Source organism: Zootoca vivipara, chromosome 5 (genome assembly GCF_963506605.1).
Source record: "Zootoca vivipara chromosome 5, rZooViv1.1, whole genome shotgun sequence".
Taxonomy (NCBI): Eukaryota; Metazoa; Chordata; class Lepidosauria; order Squamata; family Lacertidae; genus Zootoca; species Zootoca vivipara.
The window spans coordinates 19,750,480-19,778,262 of record NC_083280.1 but is presented as its reverse complement, the minus strand read 5'-3'; the positions used below and the strand labels follow the sequence as shown (position 1 = coordinate 19,778,262).

The following is a 27,783-nucleotide window of genomic DNA, read 5'->3' as shown; positions in this document are numbered from 1 at the left end:
GCTATTTGGTCTCTGGTTCCTCTGCCCTTTCGAAATCCAGCTTGCACTTCTGGGAGTTCTCGATCCACATACTGCCTAAGCCTGCCTTGTAGAATTTTAAGCATAACCTTGCTAGCGTGTGAAATGAGCGCAATTGTGCGGTAGTTGGAGCATTCTTTGGCACTGCCCTTCTTTGGAATTGGGATGTAGACTGATCTTCTCCAATCCTCTGGCCATTGCTGAGTTTTCCAAACTTGCTGGCATATTGGGTGTAGCACCTTAACAGCATCATCTTTTAAGATTTTAAATAGTTCAGCTGGAATATCATCACTTCCACTGGCCTTGTTATTAGCAGTGCTTTCTAAGGCCCATTTGACTTCACTCTCCAAGATGTCTGGCTCAAGGTCAGCAACCACACTACCTGGGGTGTATGAGACCTCCATATCTTTCTGGTATAATTCCTCTGTGTATTCTTGCCACCTCTTCTTGATGTCTTCTGCTTCTGTTAGGTCCTTACCACTTTTGTCCTTGATTATGGTAATCTTTGTACGAAATGCTCCTTTCATATCTCCAATTTTCTTGAACAGATCTCTGGTTTTCCCCATTCTATTGTTTTCCTCTATTTCTTTGCATTGCTCATTTAAGAAGACCCTCTTGTCTCTCCTTGCTGTTTTTTGGAAATCTGCATTCAGTTTCCTGTATCTTTCCCTATCTCCCTTGCATTTTGCTTGCCTCCTCTCCTCCGCTATTTGTAAGGCCTCGTTGGATAGCCATTTTGCTTTCTTGCATATCCTTTTCCTTGGGATGGTTTTCGTTGCTGCCTCCTGTATAATGTTACGAGCCTCCATCCATAGTTCTTCAGGCACTCTGTCCACCAAATCTAAATCCTTAAACCTGTTCCTCACTTCCACTGTGTATTCATAAGGGATTTGATCCAGATTGTATCTTACTGGCCCAGTGGTTTTTCCTACTTTCTTCAGTTTAAGCTGGAATTTTGCTATAAGAAGCTGATGATCTGAGTTACAGTCAGCTCCAGGTCTTGTTTTTGCTGACTGTATAGAGCTTCTCCATCTTTGGCTGCAGAGAATATAATCAATCTGATTTCGATGCTGCCCATTTGGTGATATCCATGTGTAGAGTCTTCTCTTGTGTTGTTGGAAGAGAGTGTTTGTGATGACCAGCTTGTTCTCTTGACAGAACTCTATTAGCCTTTGCCCTGCTTCATTTTGAACTCCCAGGCCAAACTTGCCAGTTGTTCCTTTTATCTCTTGATTCCCTACTTTAGCATTCCAATCCCCTGTAATGAGAAGAACATCCTTCTTTGGTGTCATTTCTAGAAGGTGTTGTAGGTCTTCATAGAATTGGTCAATTTCACTTTCTTCAGCACCGGTAGTTGGTGCATAAACTTGGATTACTGTGATGTTAAAAGGTCTGCCTTGGATTCGTATCGAGATCATTCTGTCATTTTTGAGATTGCATCCCATTACAGCTTTTGCCACTCTTTTGTTGACTATGAGGGCCACTCCATTTCTACTACGGGATTCTTGCCCACAGTAGTAGATATGATAGTCACCCGAACTGAATTCGCCCATTCCCTTCCATTTTAGTTCACTGATGCCCAGGATGTCGATATTTATTCTTGTCATCTCATTTTTGACCACATCCAGCTTACCTCCACTCATGGTTCTTACATTCCAGGTTCCTATGCAATATTTTTCTTTACAGCATCGGACTTTCCTTTCGCTTCCAGGCATATCCGCAACTGAGCGTCCTTTCGGCTTTGGCCCAGCCGCTTCATCAGCTCTGAATCTACTTGTACTTGTCCTCCGCTCTTCCTCAGTAGCATGTTGGACGCCTTCCGACCTGAGCGGCTCATCTTCCAGCGTCATAACTTTTATATGCCTGTTGTCTTTGTCCATGGAGTTTTCTTGGCAGGGATACTGGAGTGGCTTGCCAGTTCCTTCTCCAGGTGGATCACGTTTAGTCAAAACTCTCCACTATGACCTGTCCATCTTGGGTGGCCCTGCATGGCATAGCTCATAGCTTCTCTGAGTTATTCAAGCCCCTTCGCCACGACAAGGCATTGATCCATGATTAATGCCCTTTTACATGGGCATTAATCCTAGAGTCCAAGTAGGGTTTAGATGGTTATCTCTCAGTGCAATTTCTACAGTGGGTGTTAATAGGTAGGGATGTCACCAGTTTCTTCAAATTAAACATTTTTGTAAATAATCGCTTTGAGGACCTGAAAAGTCCTATTCAGTTTCTTCATCTAAATATGAGATCCTTGTATGCTGTTGACACATCCTTTCTATCAACTTCCCAAGGTGGTATGTGACGCTAACAGAAAGATATGGAGGTGGAAAAGAGTTGCTATTGAACTGTTAAAATATTCATACAGGCCAAAAACGTGGCAGCAGATACTGAGTGGGAATAAGTTTTATTTAATGATATAGTTCATGATCTAGCTGAATAAGGGAACTTCTGGACCAGGGCATCTAGAAGTGATAATTATGCTGTCCCTTAAAACTTTTAACCATATTCAGAATTATTTGTGAGTCAATGAGCAGTAGATTCAGGGATTTACAATAATTGGCTAGTCCTCCTGGCCAACCCACCGCTCTCCAAGCAAGTTTTTGCCTGCCCTTTCCAGGGATATGTTGCTGCATGGGTGTTGTCACCTGAGCACATTCAAACAATGATATTCAGTTTCCACGATTTTTCTTGCTTCAGTTTGCCAGTTTATTCCTGTGAGGAAAATTCTATCCAAGCATTTTGGTCCCACAGCTGCCAAACAACTCAAAGTCTAGTAGTGGGCCAGGGGGATCATTACACAACTGCTAAGACTATCTCTGCCTTGCAGCTTCAAAGATGGGGAGAAGATTGGCTGCTCATCATGTTTGCCAGAGAGCAGTTTCTAACTGAGCTTGCCTTTTATGGCAGCTTGTCTGTGATTGAAAATTTGTGGTAGCATCTCCTAGACATTAAAAGTCCAAATGTGCCTGTTAGCCCAGAAAGTCTGGGAACCCCAGCTTAGTTCCTCTATAGTGGAGTTTGTTACTAGAGGAATACAATTTCTTTAGAAAATCTCAATTCTGTATGAACTACTTGTGGAATTTTCAAAAACAAAATAATTTAATGCCTTTTTCTTTTAAGAAAGAGAATGATCTTAATAAACTTGTAAGAGATGAAGCAGACGTCAAGAATTATGTTCAAGATCTGCGTCAGAAAGTAGAAGAAGCAAGAAGCTCATTGGCAATAAATAAAAGTCGAGGAAAAGTTCTTGAAGTTTTACTTCAACAGATGAAGTCTGGGAAAATCCCTGGAATTTATGGAAGACTAGTAAGTTCTTATTTTTCTTGCCATTTCTGTATTGTGCTTTTTCCCATTGCCAGTGAAGGGTTGTCAGATTGAGTAATGTCTCCACTTTGTGGTTGAAGGTAGGAATAGAACTGGAGGGGAAGTAGGCAGCTCCCATACTGGTAATTTAGTTTGCATTCTGCCTTGTTTGAAGTAGTCACATCATTCTCAACCTCCCATTCTTCTCAGGCCAGCTTTAGTTGTGTGTTACATTGTCTTTCTCATGCACCTGTTGCAGCGTATGCCTTGTTTGCAGACATCCCCTCTTCCCTTTAGTACAGCTTAGCAATTTGTCTCCTTCAGGTGTTTTATTGTATGGTGTTCTTCTAATGGGATCAATTTCTGGATAGCAAAAGTTAGGGACATTTTCTTCCTTTAGGAAGACCTTTGTAAACACTCTCAAAAGACACATATGTAACTATATCTTCTATCCCTTTTTAGTTGCCCTTATCTACAATTTCATATCTGTTGCTGAAACATTTCCTTCATAGAGCTATGCTGAAATGCAGAGCTACACAGTGGTACCTTGGTTCTCAAACATTGAAAACCCGGATGTAAGTGTTCCAGTTTTCAAACGTTTTTTGGAAGCCGAACATCTGATGTGGCTGTCGACTATTGTTTCCGGGGCGCCTGCAGCAATCAGAAGCTGCGCCTTGGTTTTCGAACATTTCAGAAGTCAAATGGACTTCCGGAATGGGTTAAGTTTGGCGCTTTTGTTTTTGCTATTTATTTTATGTTTTTGAGGCTTTTTTGGTTAATTTTTTTTGTGACTGAACCCAGTTCAGCTACTGATTGATTGATTTATTGATTGATTGTGTGACTGCGGAAATGGATAAAAGCCCCCCATTCAAATAATGACTATCATCAGTGCAGGTAAGAAAAAAAAGTAATTTTAATTTTTATCATCTACAATACTGTCTTATTTTATCATACAGTAGATTGATTATTGCTTTTGTTTTATGGATCACTGGTCACGTTAGATAGTAAAATTCATGTTAAATTGCTTTTTTACAGTTTTTAAAAGTCTGGAACAGATGAATTCGTTTAGCATTGCTTTCTATGGGAAAGCGCGCCTTGGTTTTGGAATGTTTTGGTTTTGGAACGGACTTCTGGAATGGATTAAGTTTGAGAACCAAGGTACCACTGTACAGGGTTTTCTCAGCTCTCCAGAAACCACCTTTGAGTTATTTATGGCATTGCCCCTAAGAGTGTTTAAAATCCATTTCCAAGTAGCTATCACCTCTTCCTGCAGGGTATCTAAGCTGAATGCTTTCTCCAGTCTCCACTGTAAAACACTTGTGTGTTTTTCATAAGGATAGAGTAGTGTTGAGGAGAAAACCCAGCTTTCATGCCCAGTCCTATCAAGGTTCCATAGACAACAATAATTAGTTGTCTTAACCAGCTGCCCAGATCCTTGCCACCCTTTGGAGCAGGCCTAGCATTCTTTGGCTGCCTGAAAGGCCATGAAGGTTTACATAAATAGGACCAAGGTTTTCTGGCAGTTTGTCATTCCACTCAGCTTCTCTTAGATCAGGGGTCAGCAACCTTTTTCAGCCGTGGGCCGGTTCACCGTCCCTCAGACCATGCAGTGGGCCGGACTAAATTTTGAAGAAAAAAAATGAACGAATTCCTATGCCCCACAAATAACCCAGAGATGATGCATTTTAAATAAAAGCACACATTCTACTCATGTAAAAACACTGATTCCTGGACTGTCCGCGGGCCGGATTGAGAAGGTGATTGGGCCGCATCTGGCCCACAGGCCTGAGGTTGCCTACCCCTGTCTTAGATCTATAGTTAGGGAAGTAGGTGTTTTTTCTCTTCAGTTACCTTATATATTAATAATGTATGGGCTGTTTGAGCTTGTTGAATACGCAGACTTAATTATGGGAGGTACCTGCTTCCCCCAAGATCTGTTTCTGCTTTGGGCCACAAGTTTTACCCAACCTGATCTTGCACTGGCAGTGTACAGCTAACCTTCAGATAGATACACAGTGGTACCGTACTTCTCTTCCTTTATCTGCGTAGGCTAACTTGGTTAGTGAGAATATTTGGCAGGGGAAGTTGCAAGACATTGAGGGAGCTTTTGAGAGGACTGCATGCACAATCATCTCTCCAAGGCAAAAGTTGATTTCCAAATTAAAGAAAAGGTTATATGATATATTGAAGGAAATAGCTCTTCTAAAAGGACTGGTGTGAATAAGCTTCTGAGGTAAATACCCACTAAATATAAATACAGTAATATTTCACTTTTTTTAAGGAGGGAGGGTTTGCCCAAGATCACAGCATTGGGCTCTCGTGTATTTTCAAATTTTATTTGTTTGTTATATATTTGCAAATAATTCAATACACTATTATAGGCATAAGCAAACACGCCCCTCCAGATGTTTTTGGCCTACAGCTACCATGATCCCTAGCTAACAAGACCAGTGGTCAGGGATGATGGGAATTGTAGTCTGAAAACATCTGGAGGGCCAAGTTTGCCTATGCTTGTACTATTATTATAGATACAATTTAATATATCACCTATTTCCACAATACATAATGTAATAGGCTTGGAAATCTTGGAATAAGATAAAATCAATACAATGTACATTTCTAAACCAGCCTGTTATTAAATTACAGTTTTGAATTCTTAAACCTCCCCCAACAAAAATTATGGATTGTTGAACGTTATATTTTATCTATTATTTTCATTTTTATTTATTGAATTTATATACTACCCTATTTCCACAGGTCTCTCACTCTCACACACAAACACACACACATTTTCCATTAAAAAAAAATCAGTCTACCCTCCCTCATCCTAACTAGGTTTGTTAATTTCGCTGTGGATACCACATCCCAAACTTCAATTAGCCAAAAATCTATGGAAGGATACGTGGTATTTTTCAAATTCTGGAGTATTATCATTCCGGGCTTTCTGTGTAGGGGCTTCTGCCTGCCTGCAGCTCTAGACTTATAGAACATAGATGTTTTCGGTGGAAAAGCTATACTTTGCTGATCTTCAGTATCCAGACCACTCAATTTTATTAAGAGTTTTGAATAGATTCAGCTCATAGTCCTTGTTCAGTCTCATGAGAAAAGAGTCTCTGATTGGTGATAGTCATTCTCATGATTATTCTCCCAGATAAAGCTCAGCCTCTCTGAGTCTTCAAGGAAACATGCAAAAACACTGGGCAGCAGCATTCTCCAGCATCTCTGGATGTAACCAAGCTACCTTTTATCTGCATTCACTTACATGTATCGTATTGGCCTGAATATAAGCCGCACCTGCAAATAAACTTCACCTCTAAAATTCGGGGGGGGGAGAGAGAGAGACAATACCCGACTATGGGTACCATTCCCCCACACTCCCAGGCTGTTTCCTGGGGGGCAGCCGCGCCGCTTTGCTGGCGGCCTTCCCCCCGACGGCTCGGGGGAGGCTTGGGAGCACTGTTGCCCCATGCTCTTGGGCTGCTCTCTGGGTCTGGGGGGGGAGCTGTGCCACTTTGCCGGTGGTGTAAGTTCGCAAATATAAGCTGCACATTTTCCTCCAAATTCCATCCGTGAAAAGTTAAAGTGTGGCTTATATTCGGGCCAATACAGTAATATTTCATTGTCTTATCTCCAGTCTGGAAGCTGATTGCCAAAGTGCCCTGTGAGCTATTATGTATTCTGCCCAAATGTAGCTACTTTAAGAAGTAAGAGATTAGCCAGAACAGTATGCAAATTTGAGCAATTGCCTTTTGAGATATTACCCTATCGCATTTGTTCTGAGCCATCATTTCTTAGTTAACATATTTTTCCCCATAGCTTTCAGGAGAGAATTCTGCTTAAATTCTACCCTAAATCATGGGAGCAGTGTGAAAGGACATTAAAACGACAACGTGAGAAGTTCTTTTATGTTAAGGGATGAGATCCATTAAAACCAATGGGACTTACATGCAATTATGCTTAGGACTGGATGTCTGGTACTCATATTACTAACCTAAGTGCTTTCTTTTTTGCTACTAGGGTGACTTGGGAGCCATAGATGAGAAGTATGATGTTGCAATTTCATCATCATGTGGAGCATTAGATCACATTGTAGTCGACACCATAGATACTGCTCAAGAATGTGTTAAATTCTTGAAGAAGGAAAACATTGGAGTGGCAACATTTATAGGGCTTGACAAGGTTTGTAATAACTTTTTTTAATAGATAACTTTTTAAATTGAATAAGTTGAAGTTGCATATAGATTTGTTTTTACATTACTACTATGTTTAGCTGGTTTTTACAGTGTCATTTTTTAGATTTTAAAATGGCTTATAATAGTAAAACTGTTTTATATATGATCGGTACAAATACCGTAAAGTATATTTGTATAAATAGTATCTTATTACAGTCTGTTAAAATAGTCTTACTAGTGACAGCTCATGTTTGTAATAAACATCACAAAGTCTCAGTTTTTAATATAAGTGTAAGTACATATTGAGAGGCATGTATCTGCATCACATAGATTTACATAAGGGGAAAATGGTGCTTCAGGTTCAAAACACGTATTAGAGAGTAAACCCTATGAAGTTCAGGGAGCTTTATTTTGAAGAAGCCTGTATATGATTGCACTGTTGTAATAAAGTATTGGAAAACAATTAAAAATGTGAACAAAGATCTATGAAAGTAAGCTAAAGAGGTAATATCAAGGACCTGTGCAGTTCTTGATGGTTAGTTTACTGGTTTTGTGGTTGTTTTAATCCTTCAGATGGCAGTATGGGAGAAAAGCATGGGAAAAATCCAGACTCCTGAAAACATTCCTCGTTTATTTGATATGGTAAAAGTTAAAGATGAGAAGGTTCGCAATGCTTTTTATTTTGCATTACGTGACACTTTGGTAGCCAGTAACCTGGACCAGGCTACCAGAGTTGCATTCCAGAAAGACAAGAGATGGAGAGTTGTAACTTTACAAGGACAAATTATAGAACAATCAGGTATTTAAAAATTTTAGTTGTGGTTAAAGTTTTATTTGAATGGGAAATAAAGAATTGCTAATTTGTTCTTGGTCCTTCCGTAGGTACAATGACTGGTGGTGGAGGAAAAGTAATGAAGGGTAGAATGGGATCCTCTGTTGTAGTTGAAACATCAGAAGATGAGGTTAGTATGCTTTCTCTAAAACCTTCTGCATTCCTAATGAGGAGTGGGGAGAATCTTTTACTGGTTACCTGCCAACTGAAATCAGTGGGACAGAAAATACCTATCTAGTGCCAGGGTGGCTGTGGTCAGGGGCACCATCTGTGGATATGATGGGGGATGAAGGAACTTTTCAATCTGGCAGATTGAACGTTGCTCATGGAATGCCCTATTTTGGCCCCTGCCACCTCTGGGACTGGTGTGCTTGCTTGGTAGCAGAGATGCACTTCTATACTAACACACCCAGCCAACCTTTAACAGGGGCTATGTTGGTTCTGAAAGCTCTTTGCTTTTCTTATATTAAGTCTAGACATAAACACTGAAATATATTTTGATGAATTGGGGGCTTTTTTGGTCTGGTATTGAGAACAGTTGGCTCTCCAGATGTTGAAACACAACCCTCTCATCCACGTCCATTCACTAGCTGAAGCTGTTGACAGCTAAAGACAATCAAAACCTTTATTGGCATCATTTACAAACATTTAAAATAAATAGTCCAGTGTGATCACGTCACCAACCCATCATTACAGTCACTTGCAAAAAGGGAGGGGAGGCCAGCAATCTATTTTACCTCTGTGGGTCTCCTACAGGGGCAGGATCCTGTAATGTACTTCGGCGGCAAAAGATCAAATTGAGGAACTCAGCTACAGTCCTGGTACGCTCCTGGTCTCTCCCCTGTAATAGGAAGCATGTCACCTCTATCTACGGTTTCCAGTTTGGAATACATAGTTGGTCCAAGTATTGCTGGCGGCTATCAGCATACATTTTGCATTCAAGGACCATGTGAGCCAGAGTTTCAACCGGGCGGGTGACAGCTAAAGTCCAATAACATCTGGAGGGGCATAGGTTCCCCATCCCTGGTTTATTTGCATGTTATATACATTACTTTTTTTTACATTTTATAACTTGCCCCTAGGTAAATAAAATGGAATCGCAGCTGCAAAAGAATCTCCAGAAAGCAACACAGTATCAGGAACAAAAAGTGCAACTTGAAGAAGCAATATCAAAATTGCACCAGAGCATTAGAGAAATGAGGAACACGTTAGGAAAGTACAGTGCAAACATTCAGGTAATCATAAGTTAGGCTAAAGATACCTTACTGCTTTTTCTCTTAGCTCTGGATACACCAGTCGTGTCTTCTGATGGAGATTATCCTTTAAATATACTATCTTATATGAAGGATTTCAGGTATTTTAAAACTTGTTCAAAACACAGGCAATAGAAAAGTAGGCTGTTTAGCTTTGGCTGTTGATACTTGTTCCTGCATTGTATGGAAGAATGTTAAGAGCAGTTATTTTGAAAAGAGTGTTTGAGCCAGAGAGAATGTTAAAAAAAACCTGTACATTTTAGAAAAGACAGGCCAGACAAACTAGTTTAAGTAATAGGGAAGAGTAATGGTCTCCAAAAAGAAAAAAGCAGAACCCATCAAAAGCAAGTTGTACAGCCTCAGTCTGATGTTCTTAAAAACTTATAATGCACCTAATGTTTTCTGGTAAGCCTGTGGGCAGCAATTATCTTGGGGGTCTTCCATCTGTATTCTAAGCCAGCACAGGCTCTCATCTAAGAGTTATTTGTTAAAGTCTGTCTCCCAATTCCAAGGTTAGGATCTTTCCTGGAGTTTGTCCTTCATCCTAAAAAAAACCCCTGACATAATTATGTTAGTTGGTGTGGGCTGTTTTAGCTATTTTTATGTATGCAAATGTTTTATGCATGTTTTTATTGTGTTGTAAATCACTGCTAGATGTCTCAGGAATAGTGTCACAAATGAAATTAATAGTAATTAATAATTGTGTTCTTTAGAGTTTGACAGAGCAAGAGGCTCACTTAAAAATCCAGGTTAAAGAACTTGAACGAAATGTAATTGCTGCAGTTCCAGACAAAATCAAGCAGAAAGAAATGGAGAGAAAATGTCATTGTTTCAAAGAAGGTATGTCAACATTGCAGTGAAATATAATTGAGGGTGAATCATAATTGATGTGTTTTAGGGGTCATCCACTTTTTTGGCCCATGGGCACATTTGGGAGGAGGAACCTGTACACGCAGGTTTATATAGTCTCACTTTTTTTAAACCTACTTCTCTGTGCCCCTCACTCCTATCGGATAGAAATCAAATAAGAGATTCAATAATTTGGAGATTATTGTATTTTTATTCAATAAAGCTATCCTTTCCAGTTAGTCAACAAGCCTGATGCTAGTAGTTATAGATAATTTTCCTTGTAAGAAAACTATTCAATCTACAAAACAAATAATTTAACAAATACTTTCAGTAGCACCTTAAAGACCAACTAAGTTTTTATTTTGGTATGAGCTTTCGTGTGCATGCACACTTCTTCAGATACACTGAAATAGGAGTCCCTAGGCACTTATGTAGAGAAGGGGTGGGGAGGGGAGGGGGTATCACTCAGAAGGGTGGTGGAAGTGGGTGATTGACTGACTGATAGCTGTTGATGACCGAAAACGACTGCAAATGGTTTTGCATGAAAAAGCAAGGGTACTTTTTACTTCGACCCAGACCAACACGGCTACCTACCTGTAACCTTAACAAATACTGTTTAGGAAATTACAGCTGAAGTAATGCACACATTGTATTATAGCTAAGTAAATGTGGATATACATTTATTTTGCACAATAATAAATATTGTAAACATGTAAACATTTGAACACGTAGTTTGTTCATGCCATACTGTTTATATATTTAGCACTAGAAGTATTCATCAAGTTCATTTTTTATTTACTTTGTCTTGCAGATTATGACAAAGTTGCTGCAAAGGCTGGTAAATTGGAAACAGAAATAAAGAGATTGCATAATCTCATAATTGACATAAATAATAATAAGCTTAAAGCTCATCAAGACAATCTTGATAAGATAAACAAGGAAATAGATCAATGTGCTTCTGCTATTACTAAAGCTCAGGTGGCAATCAAGACAGCAGATAGGTATGGAAATTATTTTATATCCTTTGAAACCAACATAAAAAATAAACAGGATACATTTCACTATAGTGTTTAAAGAAAACAAGTAGCAAAAGTAATGGATTTGCAACATAGTAGTTGGTTCTTTTTAAAATAAAGTCTTCTATTCTTAAAATAGATTCTGTGCTTGTTGTCATATACAGTGGTACCTTGGGTTACAGATGCTTCAGGTTACATATTCCACTAACCCAGAAATAGTACCTTGGGTTAAGAACTTCGCTTCAGGATAAGAACAGAAATCGCACGGTGGCGGGACGCCTCATTAGCTAAAGTGGTACCTCAGGTTAAGAAGGGTTTCAGATTAAGAACGGACCTCCAGAACGAATTAAGTTCTTAACCAGAGGTACCACTGTACTTAGCCACTGAAATAGTGTGTCAGGAAATCCATGGACATTGGGCTAGGAAATAAATATCACAGGAAATGATAAAAAAGTGGGGAAATGTAGGTGAGTACAGTGGAACCTCGGTTTATGAACACCTCGGTTTATGAATTTTCGGTTTATGAACACTGCGGACCCATCTGGAACGGATTAATTCATTTTCCATTACTTTCAATGGGAAAGTTTGCTTCAGTTTATGAACGCTTCAGTTTATGAACAGACTTCCGGAACCAATTACACCCATGCTTCAGTTTATGAACGCTTCAGTTTAAGTACTCCGCGGACACGTCTGGAACGGATTAATCCACTTTCCATTACTTTCAATGGGAAAGTTCGCTTCAGTTTATGAACTCTTACTCCGCGGACCGTCTGGAACGGATTAATTCACTTTCCATTACTTTCAATGGGAAAGTTCGCTTCAGTTTATGAACGCTTCAGTTTATGAACAGACTTCCGGAACCAATTGTGTTCATAAACCGAGGTACCACTGTAGTCTCCAGAAGGTGCATGTACAGTAGGCTCACAACTTGTACACAGGTTATGTTCTGGGGGTGGGAGTTTGTACATAAAGCTGAAATTGCATATAGCCAGAACAACTTTGGAACCAGCCCCACATGATCATCCCTACCCTTTCTGAAGCAGGCACACTGAGCAGGCCTTGCACCCCACACAAGGCAGCAAACTTATAAGTTCTTTGCCTTGCTTACTAGGCTCTGAGAAGCTCCTTCCCAGAGCCTGGTAAGAAAGTCTTAGAGCTGTAAAGCTCTGCCATGAAAACCCTACGCAGAAAGAGCTTTTAAGTTCTCCACTTTCCATGTATTCAGTTTGTGCAATTTCAGCTGACCTGCTGCCGAGCATGTAAAGCTGCAATTGCACAAGTTAAATGCACAGAAGTTGCAAGTTGGTTATATTTCCAGTCCTTTCACTCTATAGAAATTTAAAATCTGGTGTGTGTTTTTCATAATGAAAACAGATTTTCCCAAATGGAAATGTTACATCCCTTTGAATAATTAAATATGACCATCATATCACAGTCTTCCAATGTCAATATTTTGTTTTATATTTCATTTTAAAATTTGATTTATACTCAAGGTTTTAATGTCAGTAGAGTAGAGGCTTCTTACCTACTTTATTATTGTATTGTATTTGATAGAAACCTGAATAAATCAGAAGATGCTGTTCTCCACACTGAGAAGGAAATTGAAGAGAATAAAAAAGCCCTCCAAGACTTAACAGAACAGCTGAATACACTAGAAGAAAGAGCTGCTAAAGTTATGGATGACAGCAAAGAAGCTGAAGTATGTATGATACTAATTTAAATTCGTTACATAGGGTATGTTTTTAAAGATGCAGAACAGTGTATTAACACTAAAAATGTATGTGATGTACTGTACAAGTAGAGTTTTAATGCATGTGGTAATAAAATCCACTACAAGTCTTCACCAGCAAAAATTGTATTTAAGAGAAAATTTGATTCAATTGCTCAATTTATTTATATCATTTTAAAGGTATGCTCATATTGCATAAAAATGAGGCACTGTTCACTCCAGAGAATTTACTATTTACACTTAAAATCATTACTCTTCCTGTGCCAGGTTATAATTCTATATGCATCACTTCGGAGTAGAAAATCGTGTGTAAGTAAGGGGTGTATGTGCAAAAAAAGCTGACTTTCCCCCCATTCTCCAGGCATTAGTGTGCTACCAGTCATTTGCAGCTCAGAGGTGGTGAGAAAAGCTGGTGTTCCACATGTTACTGAGTTGATGCTACTCAACACAAGGCTGCACAGAGGGCCCCTCCCTGCCCCTTTGTTAACACCTGCTGCCACCATGCTAAAACATTTCCAGCAGCATTTGACCTTCCAAACGGTTGTGTTTGACAATTATTTTGATGTTGGGTATTACCTTTGTTTTAAAGAGACAAATTGGAGCTCTAGAAATGTAAACCCTTTCCAGTAACTGAATAATAATAAATAAACTTCCACCTATGATCTTTACTTAGGAGTCCTTGCCAGAGATTCAAGCAGAACACCGCTCTATGCTTCAGAAAATTAAAGCTATCCAAGATGAAGAGCATTTGCTTCAAAAAGAGGCTCTTAGTATTAGGCTTAAAATTGAACAGCTAGACGGTCATATTGCGGAGCATCAATCAAAGATTAAATATTGGCAAAAAGAGGTAAACACTTTATAATACCTTACTATTTTAAGAAATACTATAATATTATGTTTTGGGGAAAAACTTTTTTTTTACTGCTTTCCCCAATCCTGTCATATAGCAGGATTGGGTTGTTGTTGTTTTTAATATTGCATGTTATCTATCATAAGCAAACTACCAAGATCCTGGAAAAACTATAAAAGTTACAGACTCATTAGAAAGTATACTATTTTCATATCCCACCCAGTCTCTTTATTATATAGAGTCCATAAAGCATGAGCCTGGTTTACTTTTTTAAAGAAAAAAATTAATTTCTTCTGTGTCTTGTAAAATAGGGAGGACATGCCTTGCATTGTTACAATGTCTGTTTGATATAGTTAAAACTCCATACTATCCAAAATTTTATTGTTTGTTTTCTGACTTGAAATGGATCATTATTCTTATTTGGATCAACACTCAAATAGTGCTTATATCAAGTTTGTTAAATCATAAAGTTGTTTAGTTATTTCTTACCACTAGGCTGCTTTTTCATCAGAAGACCTTTAAAGTGACTACATGTATAAATCTTAAAATATCAAATAAAAACGCACAATTTCTAGATGGATGTGTGACTAAGAATGCAAACTTGTTCTATTAGCATACAGTTAAGGTACAAGAAAGTTCCTTAAAGTGTACCTGTAGAAATGTGAATATGACTTGTTCATTAACTACTTAAAATGTATTTTAGATATCAAAAATATCACTGCATTCTCTGGAAGATGAACAAGTGGAAGAACTTCCAGTGCTCATCCAGGAAGAACTTGAGGCTATAAGAAACCCGGATAGTATAACCAATCAGATAGCTCTTTTAGAAGCACAATGTCATGAAATGAAACCAAACTTGGATGCCATTGCTGAATATAAAAAAAAGGTAATCATACTTTTTAAAAAGCAGTTTCTTGAATTCGTACAAGCAATTACAGATCTGTGGCAAGACTGTTACCTGAAATGCTTGTTCGACTAGTATTTCTTTTTTGTCATTGAGAGAACCTCTCCTTATAAAGAGCTAAGTGGCATTACTTCTTGAGGAAATTTTAAAATTTATAGATTCCTTACAAGTGCTCACTTCAGCTTGCATGCTTTAGCAGGAAGAGATTGGATGAATCCCATACAGTGGTGCCTCGCTAGACGAATTTAATTCGTTCCACAGGTCTTTTCTTATAACGAAAAATTTGTCTAGCGAATCCCATAGGAATGCATTGAATTTTTTTTTTTGCCCATAGGAACACATTAATTGAATTTCAATGCATTCCTATGGGAAACCGTGATTCGCTAGACGAGTTTTTCGTAAAACGCATTCGTCTAGCTCTAGCGAGGCAACCTCCGCTAGAAAAAACCTTTCGTTAAGCGGAAATTTCGTTAAGCAGGGCATTCGTTAAGCGAGGCACCACTGTACTAGAAACATTTCCAAAGGAAATTGTTATGTGAATTCTTACCTACGATTTTCAGGAGAGTGCATTGTGTTCAGGAAGCAGGACCTGTGTGTATAGCCCAGGCATAGGCAAACTAGGCCCTCCAGATGTTTTTGGCCTACAACTCCCATGATCCCTAGCTAACAGGACCAGTGGTCAGGGATGGTGGGAATTGTAGTCCCAGAACATCTGGAGGGCTGTGTTTGCCTATGCCTGGTATAGCCCAACTTCTAGATACCTTCTCAGAAAGTATCTTCTTTCGCACTTTTTGTATGGAGCATTAATTGATGGAAGGGGAATGCTAGGACAGCCTGCTTATGTCCTTCCTTTGCACAGGTGCCAAACATACAATAATAATAATAATAATAATAATAATAATAATAATAATAATAATAATAATTTATTATTTATACCCCGCCCATCTGGCCGGGTTCCCCCAGCCACTCTGGGCGGCTTCCAACAAAACAGAAATTCTAAAATACAGAGATCCATCAAACATTAAAATACAGAAATCCATCAAACATTAAAAGCTTCCCTAAACAGGGCTGCCTTGAGATGCCTTCTAAAGGTCTGGTAATTGTTGTTCTCTTTGACCTCTAGTGGGAGGGCATTCCACAGGGTGGGTGCCACTACCGAGAAGGCCCTCTGCCTGGTTCCCTGTAACTTGGCTTCTCGTAGTGAGGGAACCGCCAGAAGGCCCTCGGAGCTGGACCTCAGTGTCCGGGCAGAACGATGGGGGTGGAGACGCTCCTTCAGGTATACCGGACCGAGGCCTTATGAAGTTAGTTACTTCATAATCAATGTTTGAAACTCCCATTGTTCTAGACACATTTGTGACAGTGAATTTCATCAGCGTGAGCACTTTCTGAGTTCTGGGTGCAGTACTGCACCTGAGATTTCAGTTTAAAACTGCAGAGTGGAAGGAAAGGAGGACCTTTTTCTGCCTCCCCACTCTGAAGACTGGATCCTCTGAAGAGACCCTCTTAAGAATATTAGGGGGTGGGGTGGGCCAGAGAAGGAGTAGACCATGTGAAAAATGAACTTAATATTTTAACTGCAGTTCATTTTCAGCTTTGTATTCTTGTTATTTAAAAAGTGAGCCTAGACATTTCGTTATTGCACCCATAACCTATGTTTAAGGTTCCATTTAGCTCCTAGTTTTCATATCTCAGTTTCTAAGACTGTTCACAATGTCAACAGAAACTCACCTTACGTTCAATTTTTAGGAGGAACTGTACTTGAAACGTGTGGGAGAGTTGGATGAAATAACCAATATGAGAGACAAATTTAGGGAAGCTGAAGAAGGTCTTAGAAAACAAAGACTTCATGAATTTATGGCAGGATTTAATGTAATAACAAATAAACTAAAGGAAAACTACCAAATGCTTACATTGGGAGGAGATGCAGAACTGGAGCTTGTAGATAGTCTGGATCCTTTCTCTGAAGGAATCATGTTCAGGTAGGCATTTTCTGTAAATATCTTGAAAGTATTTTGATGGTCCTTTTACGACCTATATGTGGTATATTTATGCTCATTAAATGTCTCCAGAACTAACCAAACTTGGCTGACTCACATGTAATGCTAAATTATAGTTTAGTAGCATTAGAAGGATTGTAGCCCCCTCCACTGGTCTACATAGTTGTTAAGATTGTGAACTAAGATAAAATTCACTAAACTTACTTTTTGTATATAGAGCAGCCATCAAATCCTAATTCGAAATACTGAAGTGGCATAATAGTGCTCTATCAAACATCACTGTTGTAAAATTTCTGATATAATGTATATAGCATATACTTCTAACCTGCTTTTAAAAGCTTGGTTGTGGAGATTGTAAATTGTAAGCTCATGAATATATTACTCTTTCTTTCAGTGTTCGCCCACCAAAGAAAAGCTGGAAGAAGATTTTCAACTTGTCAGGTGGCGAGAAGACACTTAGCTCGCTGGCTTTGGTGTTTGCTTTACATCATTACAAACCAACTCCTCTTTACTTCATGGATGAAATTGATGCAGCCCTTGATTTTAAAAATGTATCCATCGTAGCATTTTACATATACGTAAGTAGTACAGAAGCCAATAACCAAATTTTACATTTTTAGTATCAAATTAATGCTAGTTTTGTGTAAAATAATTAGAAAAGGTCTTGGGTATGTCTGCTTCTGGTGCATGTCAATGAAGAGCAGTGTTTCTCTGACTGAAGTGAAGTTACCCAAAAGCAAAAGGGTTAAAGTCCCAGTACTGTCCACAAAAATAAGGAAAACGTCATTAAGTCTTTGAATTTACATCTTGCTTGGAGTCTTCCGCAGTTTGCGCTTGCCTTTACTCCAGGACAGCTTTTTTCACAAGCTCTTTTCTTCAGCGTTTGACAATACTTGCATGTTACTCCTTGGCTGCCTATCTCTAAAGAATTCGTTTCCTCAGCTTTCTGCATTCCAGAAAAAAAATCTTCAGCATCTTCCTTTCTCTATGGCACTACATTGAAAAGACAGCATCTTAGGGTGATCAAATAAGCAAGCCTAAAGAATGCTGTGGAGCCTAAACCTAGGACTTTCCAATTCCCTCCTATCAGTCATTTAATGCAACTGTTGTCTGCTGCCATTTTCAATCCTCCACACAGCAACAATGCAGATTGCAAACAAAACTTGACTATTCATTCACTATGAAGAGAACCACACATGGCAAATCTTTTGTCCCCTTCTACTCATCCCAGGTCAGAGATTCAACAGGGGCCCTACTTAAATAGTCTGACTGCGTAACTTATCAGACCAACAACACATTAGATGAACCAGATCTCTGGAACCAACCTGTCTGCTGCCAGTAGCCTCAAAACAGGCGCCAAACTCTAGGTCATTTATCCATAATTCTTCTTCTTAATTAACTACTTAATGCCATCAGTTCTTTGACAACCTAGAAAAATAGGAAGGAGAAAATTCTGGCAGCATCACTGAAGAGCAGTCAACCACTTGACATGTTCATAGATTTGTAGAGTTATAAGGGAGTCTGAGGATCATTTAGTCCAACCCCCTGCTTTGCAGTACTATGCAACTGGGGATTGAACCTGCAACCTTGGTGTTATCAGCACCATGCTCTAACAAGCTGAGCTATCCTTTAATCATTATAGTGATTCTTTTGTAGCTTTACTCTCAAAAACTATTTCTTGCTACCAGTGATTCTCCAGGGCAACATAGAAAGCCACTTTATAATGAGTCATAGCATTGGTCCATCTTGCCCAGTATCATATACCCTGACAGGCAGTGGCTTTCCAGGGTTTCAGATAGGAGTCTCTTTGAGTCTTACCTGGAGATGCCTGAGACCTTCTCCATGTAAACCAGTTGTTCTACCTCTGAGCTAGGGCTCTTTCCCCAACTTCTGTATTTCCAGAATCCAGGTCAGCTCCTAAAGAGGTTTCCTTCCCATCCCAACAGGAAAGGCAGAATGGTTTACTCGCATCAGAATAAGAAATCTTCACAGATAGCACAAAGGCTTTACATATTCCCCTCTCGACCAGTGGAGGATCTCAAAGACCTAGTGGTAGACGTCCCAGTAGAAACCTTCCTTTCTGGTGCAGTTCAGTCTATAAAGTTCATGCTCCCTAAAGAGAACCCTAGGATAAAAATGAGGTTCTTTCATTAATAAAGTCTCAAAGCTTCTGTCCTCAACCTTAGGACCCTGCTTCCACTTTCTTTCCTTCCTATGTCTAGAGGATTTACTTTTTAACAAAGACCGAGATGACATAACTCATCATAGATTATTGTCTAGACTTTCTAAAGCTTCTGTCTCTATTCCTGATGCCAGTCCTCAAAATTGCTGCGGAACCCAACCAACCTTGGCTAGGGCACTACTCTAGGAATTTGACAAGTCATCTCAAACAATGGAAGAGATTCAGGCAGGTAGCCGTGTTTGTCTGACACAGTAAAAATATATTAAAATAATAATAATTGTCCAGTAGCACCTTATGAGACTAACTAAGTTTGTTCTTGGTATGAGCTTTCGTGTGTATGCACACTTCTTCAGATAAAGTCAGACCTTTATATATAGTGAGAAGGTGGGGGGGTATTACTCAGAAGGGTGGTGGGGATGGGTGATTGCCTGATAGGTGTGGTTGACGACTGTTAACAACTGCAATTGGTCTTTGAGATCTTGTAAAGAATGCCCTGGGAGATTGAAGTGTTCACCTACTGGACATAAATCTGACATCAGGAATCACAAGACAGAGAAACCAGTAGGAGAACACTTCAATCTCCCAGGACATTCTATACAAGAGCTCAAAGTAGCTGTCATATTACCAAAAAAAAATCAGAAATAGACTAGAAAGAGAAGTTGCTGAATTACAACTTACCAAACTTAAAACCATGGAGAGACCTGGTCTGAATAGAGACATTACATTCTTATCTCATTATATATGATAAAACTATTTGGCCATCTCATCCCTTGCTTTTTCCTCTAAGACCAATTGTAGTCGTTAACAGTCGTCAACCGGTTTACCACACCTATCAGCCAATAATACCCCTCCCCACCCTCTCACTATATATATACTGTATAAGGGTCTGGTGACTTCTGTTTCAGTGTATCTGAAGAAGTGTGCATGCACACGAAAGCTCATACCAAGAACAAACTTAGTTGGTTTCTAAGGTGCTACTGGACAATATTTTAATTTATATATATATTTCTAATGGAAGAGAATGTACTAGTCTTGATGGTTGTTAATTACTAGCACTACTGCTGGAAAAAACGGGGAAACTATTGTTTGTTTTTTGCCAGCCTCATTACAAATCCTAATTGAAAATATATTTCAATTTCTAGGAACAAACAAAAAATGCACAATTCATCATCATCTCTCTGAGAAACAACATGTTTGAAATTGCGGATAGACTAATTGGGATTTACAAGACTTTCAATACCACAAAAAGTGTTGCAACAAATCCCAAAGTAATTGCATTGAAAGGACTTGCTGAACTTGGTTCCTGAATACAGAAATTACTTCTATTTAACCAGTAGACTTTTCTAATGAACATTTCCTAATATGCATTTTTCACCAGTTTGTGTTTTTAAATGTGTTTAGCAACTTTTTCAAAGCTAACATGTTGAAAGAAAGAAAAGGAAGTTCTAAACTGCAACTAGATGTACCGTAGTAGTGTCTGTGGTGCTTAGCAATCACAGTCACCATTCCATGCCAGTACACTTTATTTTTGAGGTAAAGGCTGTAATTGTTTTTAAACCATTTAATGCTGTTTTTATTTGTTAAAATAAAACCATAAATTGACTGAGCTGTGATTTCCTTGTACTCTTCCAAGGGTAGTTATTACATATATACTAACTTCTAAAGAAAACTGAAATGCGTGAAAACTATAGATTCATATTACATATACATACAGTTGCAGAAGCCCTCACCTCCTTAGCATTGTAAGGTTGCCAAGTTGCTTGTATTCTCCAGCGTTTCTGTGCTGCAGCAGTCTGCTTCTGGACAAATGCTGGCCATGGTTAATAGGGTGGCTTCCAGCAACACTTTTGGAAGTTAAAATGCTGTATAAATTTTACTTCAGTTTATTTCTCTTATGGGACAGAGGCACCATTTCAAGCCTCATTTTTGTTGTGTGACAAAAAGAGCATCCCTGACTAGAGATGGTCTCTTTCTCCTGGTTATACCTTCCTGCACTTAGCTTCCTCCTCTAACAGAGTGGAAAAGGAGCTTCTGCCACAGAACAATTTAAATGTGTATCCCTTTTGTACTACCCAAACGATTTGCTCCTGGAGCAGCTGAAGGTTTGTCTGGGTACAGAGGCTACATCTGAAACATGAAAATGAGAGTTCTAGTTTCTTTGTTTTTAATAAAAATATTAACTGAAGGTGTGCAAGCACAGTTCAAAATTTTTGGTCCTCCACTATAACCATTAGCAAGACTGTTGCTAATGACACCCTCAGGTCCACGAGATGTGTTTACTTGCAGGCTTCAATCTCAATGAGAATCCATTGTTGAGGTGCTGGAGGATATCTTAACACCACCACCCTTTCCCCCTCTGGTTGGGAATGGGATGAACTCCACCAAAACAGGTCTCATAAAAAGATATTTTGTTTTGAACAATTGATGTTTTCTTCCCTGGTATGGGTGAGGCTCAGGAAAGCAGACATGACTTTCTTGAAAGAAGGCAGATGCAGCAAACCACATGTAGTGCAAGACTGTAGGTAGGGGGTGAAGTTCTCCTGGTTGTCACTGAATAGTTGACAACCCTCCACCTCCTGGGAGATGTATTAATTACATTTAAGCCTCTGCTGAATGTATTTTTTCCTTTTGACCTAGATTACTAGGTACCTTAAAAAGATCTGAGGTACAGGCCCATACGGCACAAATAAGTGCTACTGATTTCAATGAGATTTATTCCCAAAGTACTCAATATATGTCCAGTGGCAAGAACATTTATAGATTCTTACTTGTTCATTTTACTCTGAATATACCCTTTGCAACCCAATGATATGGATATGATCATTGGTCTTATGGGAACCTGAAATTTACAGGCCTCTCTGTTTCCTAAGTGGAATGTTTCCTGACTACATTATATGTGCACAACTGATTTTGAAATGGCTGAAGCCTTTCTGGAAAATTTTATCCTTAATCACACACACACACACACACACACACACACACACACACCATAGTGTGAATGGTATACAAGGGCAGCAGAGTTAAGTTTTTTATTTTATTTAAAATACCTTCAGAAGTAGGTTTGTGATAGAGATGTGGCAATTGTCAGCAAACGTTTGCTGTAATGAAGATTAAGATATTAGTACATGGAAAGTACAAATTCTGCAATCCGAAAAACTGGAAAAATAACTTCAATACTTTTTTTTTTACATTTTAAAAGCATGAAACTGAATACGTAATAAAAAGCCCCACAATTCTTAGGAAGTAAATTACAGGTACAAGTTACATAAGGCCATGGTGGGTGAACAACCAAAATATAAATCCCATAGGGACTGCTCCACTAGGCAAGGTATCGATGTGTAGCTGCCCACCATCCAAGTCCTAAGCATTGTAAGTTTAGTTTTCAGTTCCCATTTGGCTCTTGTGATGTGGTCCAAAGTAAAGTAGAGCAATATATTTGGCACCAACATGGATGCAGGAGTTGCCAGAAAGAAGCGTACAAGGCACCGCCACCTCCTACAGATACCATATTGGCCCGAATATAAGCTGCACCCAAATATAATCCACACCTTTAAAAGTCAAGGGGGAATAGACAATACCTGACTATAAGCCTATCATCAAAGCCAGCTTTTGTAAGGTTGTGAATTTATGCCACACTCTTTTTACGGTTGGAATTTGGGGAAAACGTGAGGCTTATATTCAGGCCAATACAGTATTCTGCAAGGCAAGGATTTAGTATGTCTTCCTTCTCCCAGGTGGGCTGCTTTCCCAGGTCGATGAGCCACATTTGCCCCTCAATTCTCCCTCTACAGCAACATGCAAAAAAAACAAAACAAAAAAACCTTCTTGACCATTGGACCTACTATTGGTCTCATCCGCTCAATCCACTGCAGCCTGTCTTTGCATGCAGGGATAGTACGGAGGGGACCGTGAGTTGGCAAACTACCCCAGGAGCATGACGTCCCCCACCAGAAGTACTACCCCTCACCTAACACCCTATAGATATGGAATAGCTTATACCAAATGCAGCAGTGCCTATTTAAACATACAATCCACATCCAGGTGTGTGCTGAAAACTTTAGATGATCAGTGCAGGACACATATATACACTTGTCCAAAGGAACATTCATTTCCTGTAACTTACACATTTGGAGTGACATGACATCTTGGAACTTAGATGGGGCTGTTGCCTGTAGGGGTTATGTCTAGTCTTGAATCTCAACAGGAGGCACTTCTAAGGTATTTATAAGAAAAATGTTCCAGCGCCCTTCTTAGAACTGACTCGTTCAAACCTCTGTTGAGCCATAAAGGTAGAAATCCTGTGAGATTTGTAATAGATTATGATCAGCCCACTCTGAAGTAAGCTTCATAAAAAGTAAGAGACCTATTTCTGAGTTGAAGTATTAAGAAGTGTGGTGTATTATGAGATAAGCAACATAGTCTGTTGAAAAGTCTACATCTCTAATTTGATAAAATGTGTAATTCATTTATACAAAACTGTACAGTGAACATACAGAAACATTGAATCCACCAAGTCTTATGCCAGCAGAAAAACTCCCGTTTCAATTAAGGCATACTCTTGCCTTCTGCGTATATCCCTAACATAATCACTAAAATACATATACAGGTTCTTGTTTGAAGGGTTTTGTGATTTCCTACAACAGCTGTAATGCAAACACCTTCTAATGTTCCCAGACATGCTGTTTTGACGCTTTGGGATTTATTGGCAGCTATTTTTCATACGAGTTAATAATTAACTTTGTTTTCCAGGAAAAAATGCATTTTGAAATCTTTGGTACTTAAAACATTAAACACAGATGGGACAACTAAGAAAATTAGTGGAAGGTTATAGGGTACTTAAGATTAATGTGTCACTAAAATACTATGACATTCATTCCAGCTCTTTTTGTACTAAATAATACTTTGGAAGTAGCGTTTATAAAATCTGTAAAAGTGTAAGACAAACGAGGATTGAAGGTCACAAAGATGTGATAGCAGAGGATGCCAATTCAAGGGAAAGTCTACTATAGCTCCCAGACTGCCTTTACAGGACCCTTTAATCTTTCCTACTTCTTTTTTTAATACATTATTTACACTTTAATCTTTACTTATATCAGTCTGTGAACATAATCTGAGACCAGAAATTCCCAGGTATTGGTTTCATTTTAATAAAAATTTCATCCCCTTATTATAAATTGTTGCTGGTAAATCGGCCAGTAGGCTCAATCATCTGATCTTAACGGCTACCATTCTAATATAGACCCTTAATATAGCACAGGTTTCTACTTGAAATATTCACATGGAAGTAGGAAATATTCTGTATAGGTATTCAAGTAGAAAATTGGAGGTATACCACAGGTTTTCCACCACTATCTGAAACCTCTTACTAAAATCTTGATAGACTGTTTCCAAGGAATCCATAACAAAGGGGAATGCTACTTCCTTTACAAATGGAAAGAAATGTTGGCTAAAGATAATAGTAGCCACAACTAAGGAAGTCAGTATAACTGCCAGAGGTTTTAAGGTCCTGAAGAATTCTTTACGTGGTTTCTTCTCCTTTTCATAGCCATGGCTGCATATTTTTTCTTTTGAAATTAGCTTTATTTTGGGAATGAGAATCTTGTTGACCTGACTAATTTCACTTTTGGACCACACATCTTTCAGCACCTGCCCTATTCGCGGGTAGATTTCAACAGGCTTTATATTTGGTAACTGCTTTTCCTTCAAAGCTTTAACACGCTGGCGAATATCATCAACCTTCTCCAGAAATAAGAGGGGAGATTCCTCCTCCTGAATGGCTGTATTCAGTGACATCAATTCAAGTTGTTCTTCCCGAATGCCCTTCATATTTTCAATTAGAGGTTCGTATTCTGTCTCAATTTGCATGTTCACTTCTTCCAAAGCTGCAAGCAAAGCTTGTTTTTTATGATCAAGTAAATCACTGAGTCTCTTGAAATATTGCAAGACAGTTTTTTTATCCTCCTGGACAATGCTCTCACATTGAGCTTTATGTTCTTCCAGGTTTTCAATAAGTAAACACACTTCACTCCAGTGTTTATCTGTCAGCTGCTCAAGGAGTTTGCCAGGAGTTTCCTTTTCTTTCATGTAGGCACTTTGAAGGTCGTCTATGGGATGGCCATGGTGTTTTCCTATTGTAAGACAATGGCCACATACCAGTTTTTTGTCTTGAAGACAGTAAACATTTAGAGGTTGTCTATAATGTTCACTACACGTAGCAACATCTGGATGGTCCTCTTGCTGATACTTTTCAATTATAGCCTTTAATACAAAGTTGACAGGCAAAGATTCTGTGCCAGTCGGTGGAATTTCAACAATGCTTCTACAATTGGGACACTTCAGTGGAAGTCTTAAGGGTCTCCATATGGAAAAGCTGCCTGATAACTGAAGAACACTTTCCAAACAGTTTCTACAAAAAGTATGTGAACATGGCAGTACACGAGGGTCATCAAATATACTATAGCAAATGGAACAAGTTAGTTCCTCTTCAAAATGATGCATTTCCTAAAAATAAAGGGAAACGTTTTTCAAATTATATATATGTAAAATCTATTGAATCAAGTCAGTTTAATTAATCTACAGTTTTTATCACATGTCTATTTCAACATGGACGTGGGTGGTGCTACATAGTTTAAGAAAATAATAAAGAAATTATTTTTTCTTTTTAAAAAATGTGGAATTGGCCAAAGACTAATCAGTTATATATTACGGATTCCCACTTACTCTATAAAACGATGTGTTGCCAAGCTATAATCAGCACAACCCTCTAATGAAGCAAGAAAGGGGTTTCTGTCAAACCATCATACATGGACCATATGATCAGATAAATCAGTGCTGCTTATGACCTATAAAGTATATATCTAAATTATACCCCCCACTCATACATACAGTTTACCGTATATAGGGCTAATGTCATAGGTTTTCTATATATATTTTTAGTCAAGTACATTTCTGTTCTTAAATAAAAGTATACATTAGCTATGCAAAAAGACACTTAGAAAACATTTCCTCTTAAGCAATGGATGTATTACCACAGATAAACTAAAGAGTGTATTGAGGTTCATTTATGTCATCAGCAACATTTAAGCCATAAATGCACTTGTTCATCATTGCAGGACTTTTCTTGTCAGACTAGGGCTGCCTACTCATGTTCAAATCCCTACTCAGCCATGAAGCTGAGTGGGTGGCCTTGTGCTGGTCACCAATTCTCAGCCTAACCTACCTAGATCACTTATAAGGATAAAATTAAAATGAGATGCTATATGCCCAACTAAACTGATTAGAAGGGAATAATAATAAAAAGGTAATAAAGCTGCAAGCTTTAAAGGAAACAATATGTTTTAAATAACTTTCCCACACTGATCTGTATTAAAACTGAAGACATAGTTCACTCAGACTCAAATAAGGCTTCCTTTTAGAGAATGTTAGGATAAAGATTTCTCACTCTTAGAGGAGCCCACCTCTTGAATTTCTGCAGGAGCTAATGATCAGTATATGCTACCAACTTGGAAGGAAGCAAGCCTGGAGCAGTGACTCAAGAGATGCAACAGTACCCTCCTTCAAGTGCAAGTAGTTCTGCTCTCTTTCTGAATCAAGAGTGATGGAGTGGCCCAAGTATACTCAGTGCAGCAGACTGAATAATAGGAAACAAAACGGTAAATCATACAGAGTCAATCAAAGGAGGTATCTATTCCTTATAGCATACCAGCAGGAACAGCACACACTTTGGAGATGACTACTTCAAAAAGCTATATAGAACTGTTTTCTGGGAAGGAGTGCTTAAAGAAGAAAATAAAACAAATGCCATAAGGTAACAAAATGTTTCTTTTTAATTTCCGCTCAAGGAGGATTTATGTGAAACTGGAAAGCAAGAGATGAAGTATATTAACCCAATAAATAGTATTGTTCACTTTAAAATAGGTTTGTATCTCCTTCAATGGGCAAAGGGAGAAGTAGGACAGGCAGGATCAGGCATCCCCAAACTGAGGCCCTCCAGATATTTTGGCCTACAACTCCCATGATCCCTAGCTAACAGGACCAGTGGTCAGGGATGATGGGAATTGTAGTCCAAAACATCTGGAGGGCCGAAGGTTGGGGATGCCTGGGCAAGACAAAACAGACATTTCCCACAGCTCACCCATCCAGTCAGCCAGTGTTGTGTAGTGGTTACAGCAGGAGTGCACAAACTGCGGCCCGCCAAATGTTTCTGGACTACAACTCCCATCAGCCCCAGGCAGCATAGTGATCAGGGATGATGGGAGGTGTAGTTCAACATCTGGAGGGGCCACAGGTTGTGCATCCCTGGGTTAATGTTGGACTAGGGCGTAGGAGACCAGGGCTCAAATCCCTGCTTGGCCTTGAAGTTCACTGAGTGATCTTGGGCCAGTCGCTGCCTGACCTACTTCACAGGGTGGCTGCAGGGATTCAAAGAGGAAGTGGAGAACCATGTACACCACCTTGAGCTCCTTTGAGAAAAAGGTGGGATACAAAAGCAGTAATAATAACAACAAGCAGGCCAGTGACACTGGTGACAAGGTCCTTGAGGCACTGCCAGTCTAAAGGTGCTGCAAAGGTCTTTGGGATGGGAGGCTGGAGCTGCAGGAATCTATTCTGTCATGAAGTAAGACAAGGTTTACATGATTGCACAACACTTCAACTTTAACTATGATTAACTATGTTTT

At 39.0% G+C, this 27,783-nt stretch overlaps 2 protein-coding genes across 8 annotated transcripts in view; one reads left to right on the top strand and one right to left on the bottom strand.

The window, feature by feature from the left end:
- The window catches only part of SMC4 (structural maintenance of chromosomes 4), a 47,966-nt gene extending 26,347 nt beyond the window's left edge, over positions 1–21,619 (top strand). For all 5 annotated transcript variants that reach the window (XM_035132515.2, XM_035132514.2, XM_035132513.2 and 2 more), the window contains 13 exons: positions 3,136–3,321; positions 7,336–7,497; positions 8,064–8,289; positions 8,373–8,452; positions 9,405–9,557; positions 10,289–10,415; positions 11,236–11,425; positions 12,995–13,139; positions 13,843–14,016; positions 14,723–14,905; positions 16,673–16,905; positions 17,318–17,501; positions 20,248–21,619. In XM_035132515.2, the coding sequence (XP_034988406.1) occupies positions 3,136–3,321; positions 7,336–7,497; positions 8,064–8,289; positions 8,373–8,452; positions 9,405–9,557; positions 10,289–10,415; positions 11,236–11,425; positions 12,995–13,139; positions 13,843–14,016; positions 14,723–14,905; positions 16,673–16,905; positions 17,318–17,501; positions 20,248–20,412 (2,208 nt within the window). In that variant the 3' untranslated portion in view covers positions 20,413–21,619. The remainder of the gene's footprint in view (positions 1–3,135; positions 3,322–7,335; positions 7,498–8,063; positions 8,290–8,372; positions 8,453–9,404; positions 9,558–10,288; positions 10,416–11,235; positions 11,426–12,994; positions 13,140–13,842; positions 14,017–14,722; positions 14,906–16,672; positions 16,906–17,317; positions 17,502–20,247) is intronic.
- Positions 21,620–22,184: 565 nt separating this feature from the next.
- Positions 22,185–27,783, bottom strand: part of TRIM59 (tripartite motif containing 59) — a 29,027-nt gene continuing 23,428 nt past the window's right edge. The window contains exons 3-4 of one of the 3 annotated variants that reach the window (XM_060274420.1): positions 26,563–26,735; positions 22,185–25,606 (exon numbers count right to left, since the gene is read on the bottom strand). In XM_060274420.1, coding sequence (XP_060130403.1) covers positions 24,380–25,603 — 1,224 coding nt within the window. In that variant the 5' untranslated portion in view covers positions 25,604–25,606; positions 26,563–26,735 and the 3' untranslated portion in view covers positions 22,185–24,379. Of the gene's footprint in view, positions 26,736–27,783 lie in introns of all 3 variants that reach the window. The other 2 variants (XM_060274422.1, XM_060274421.1) reach the window with 2 other exon arrangements.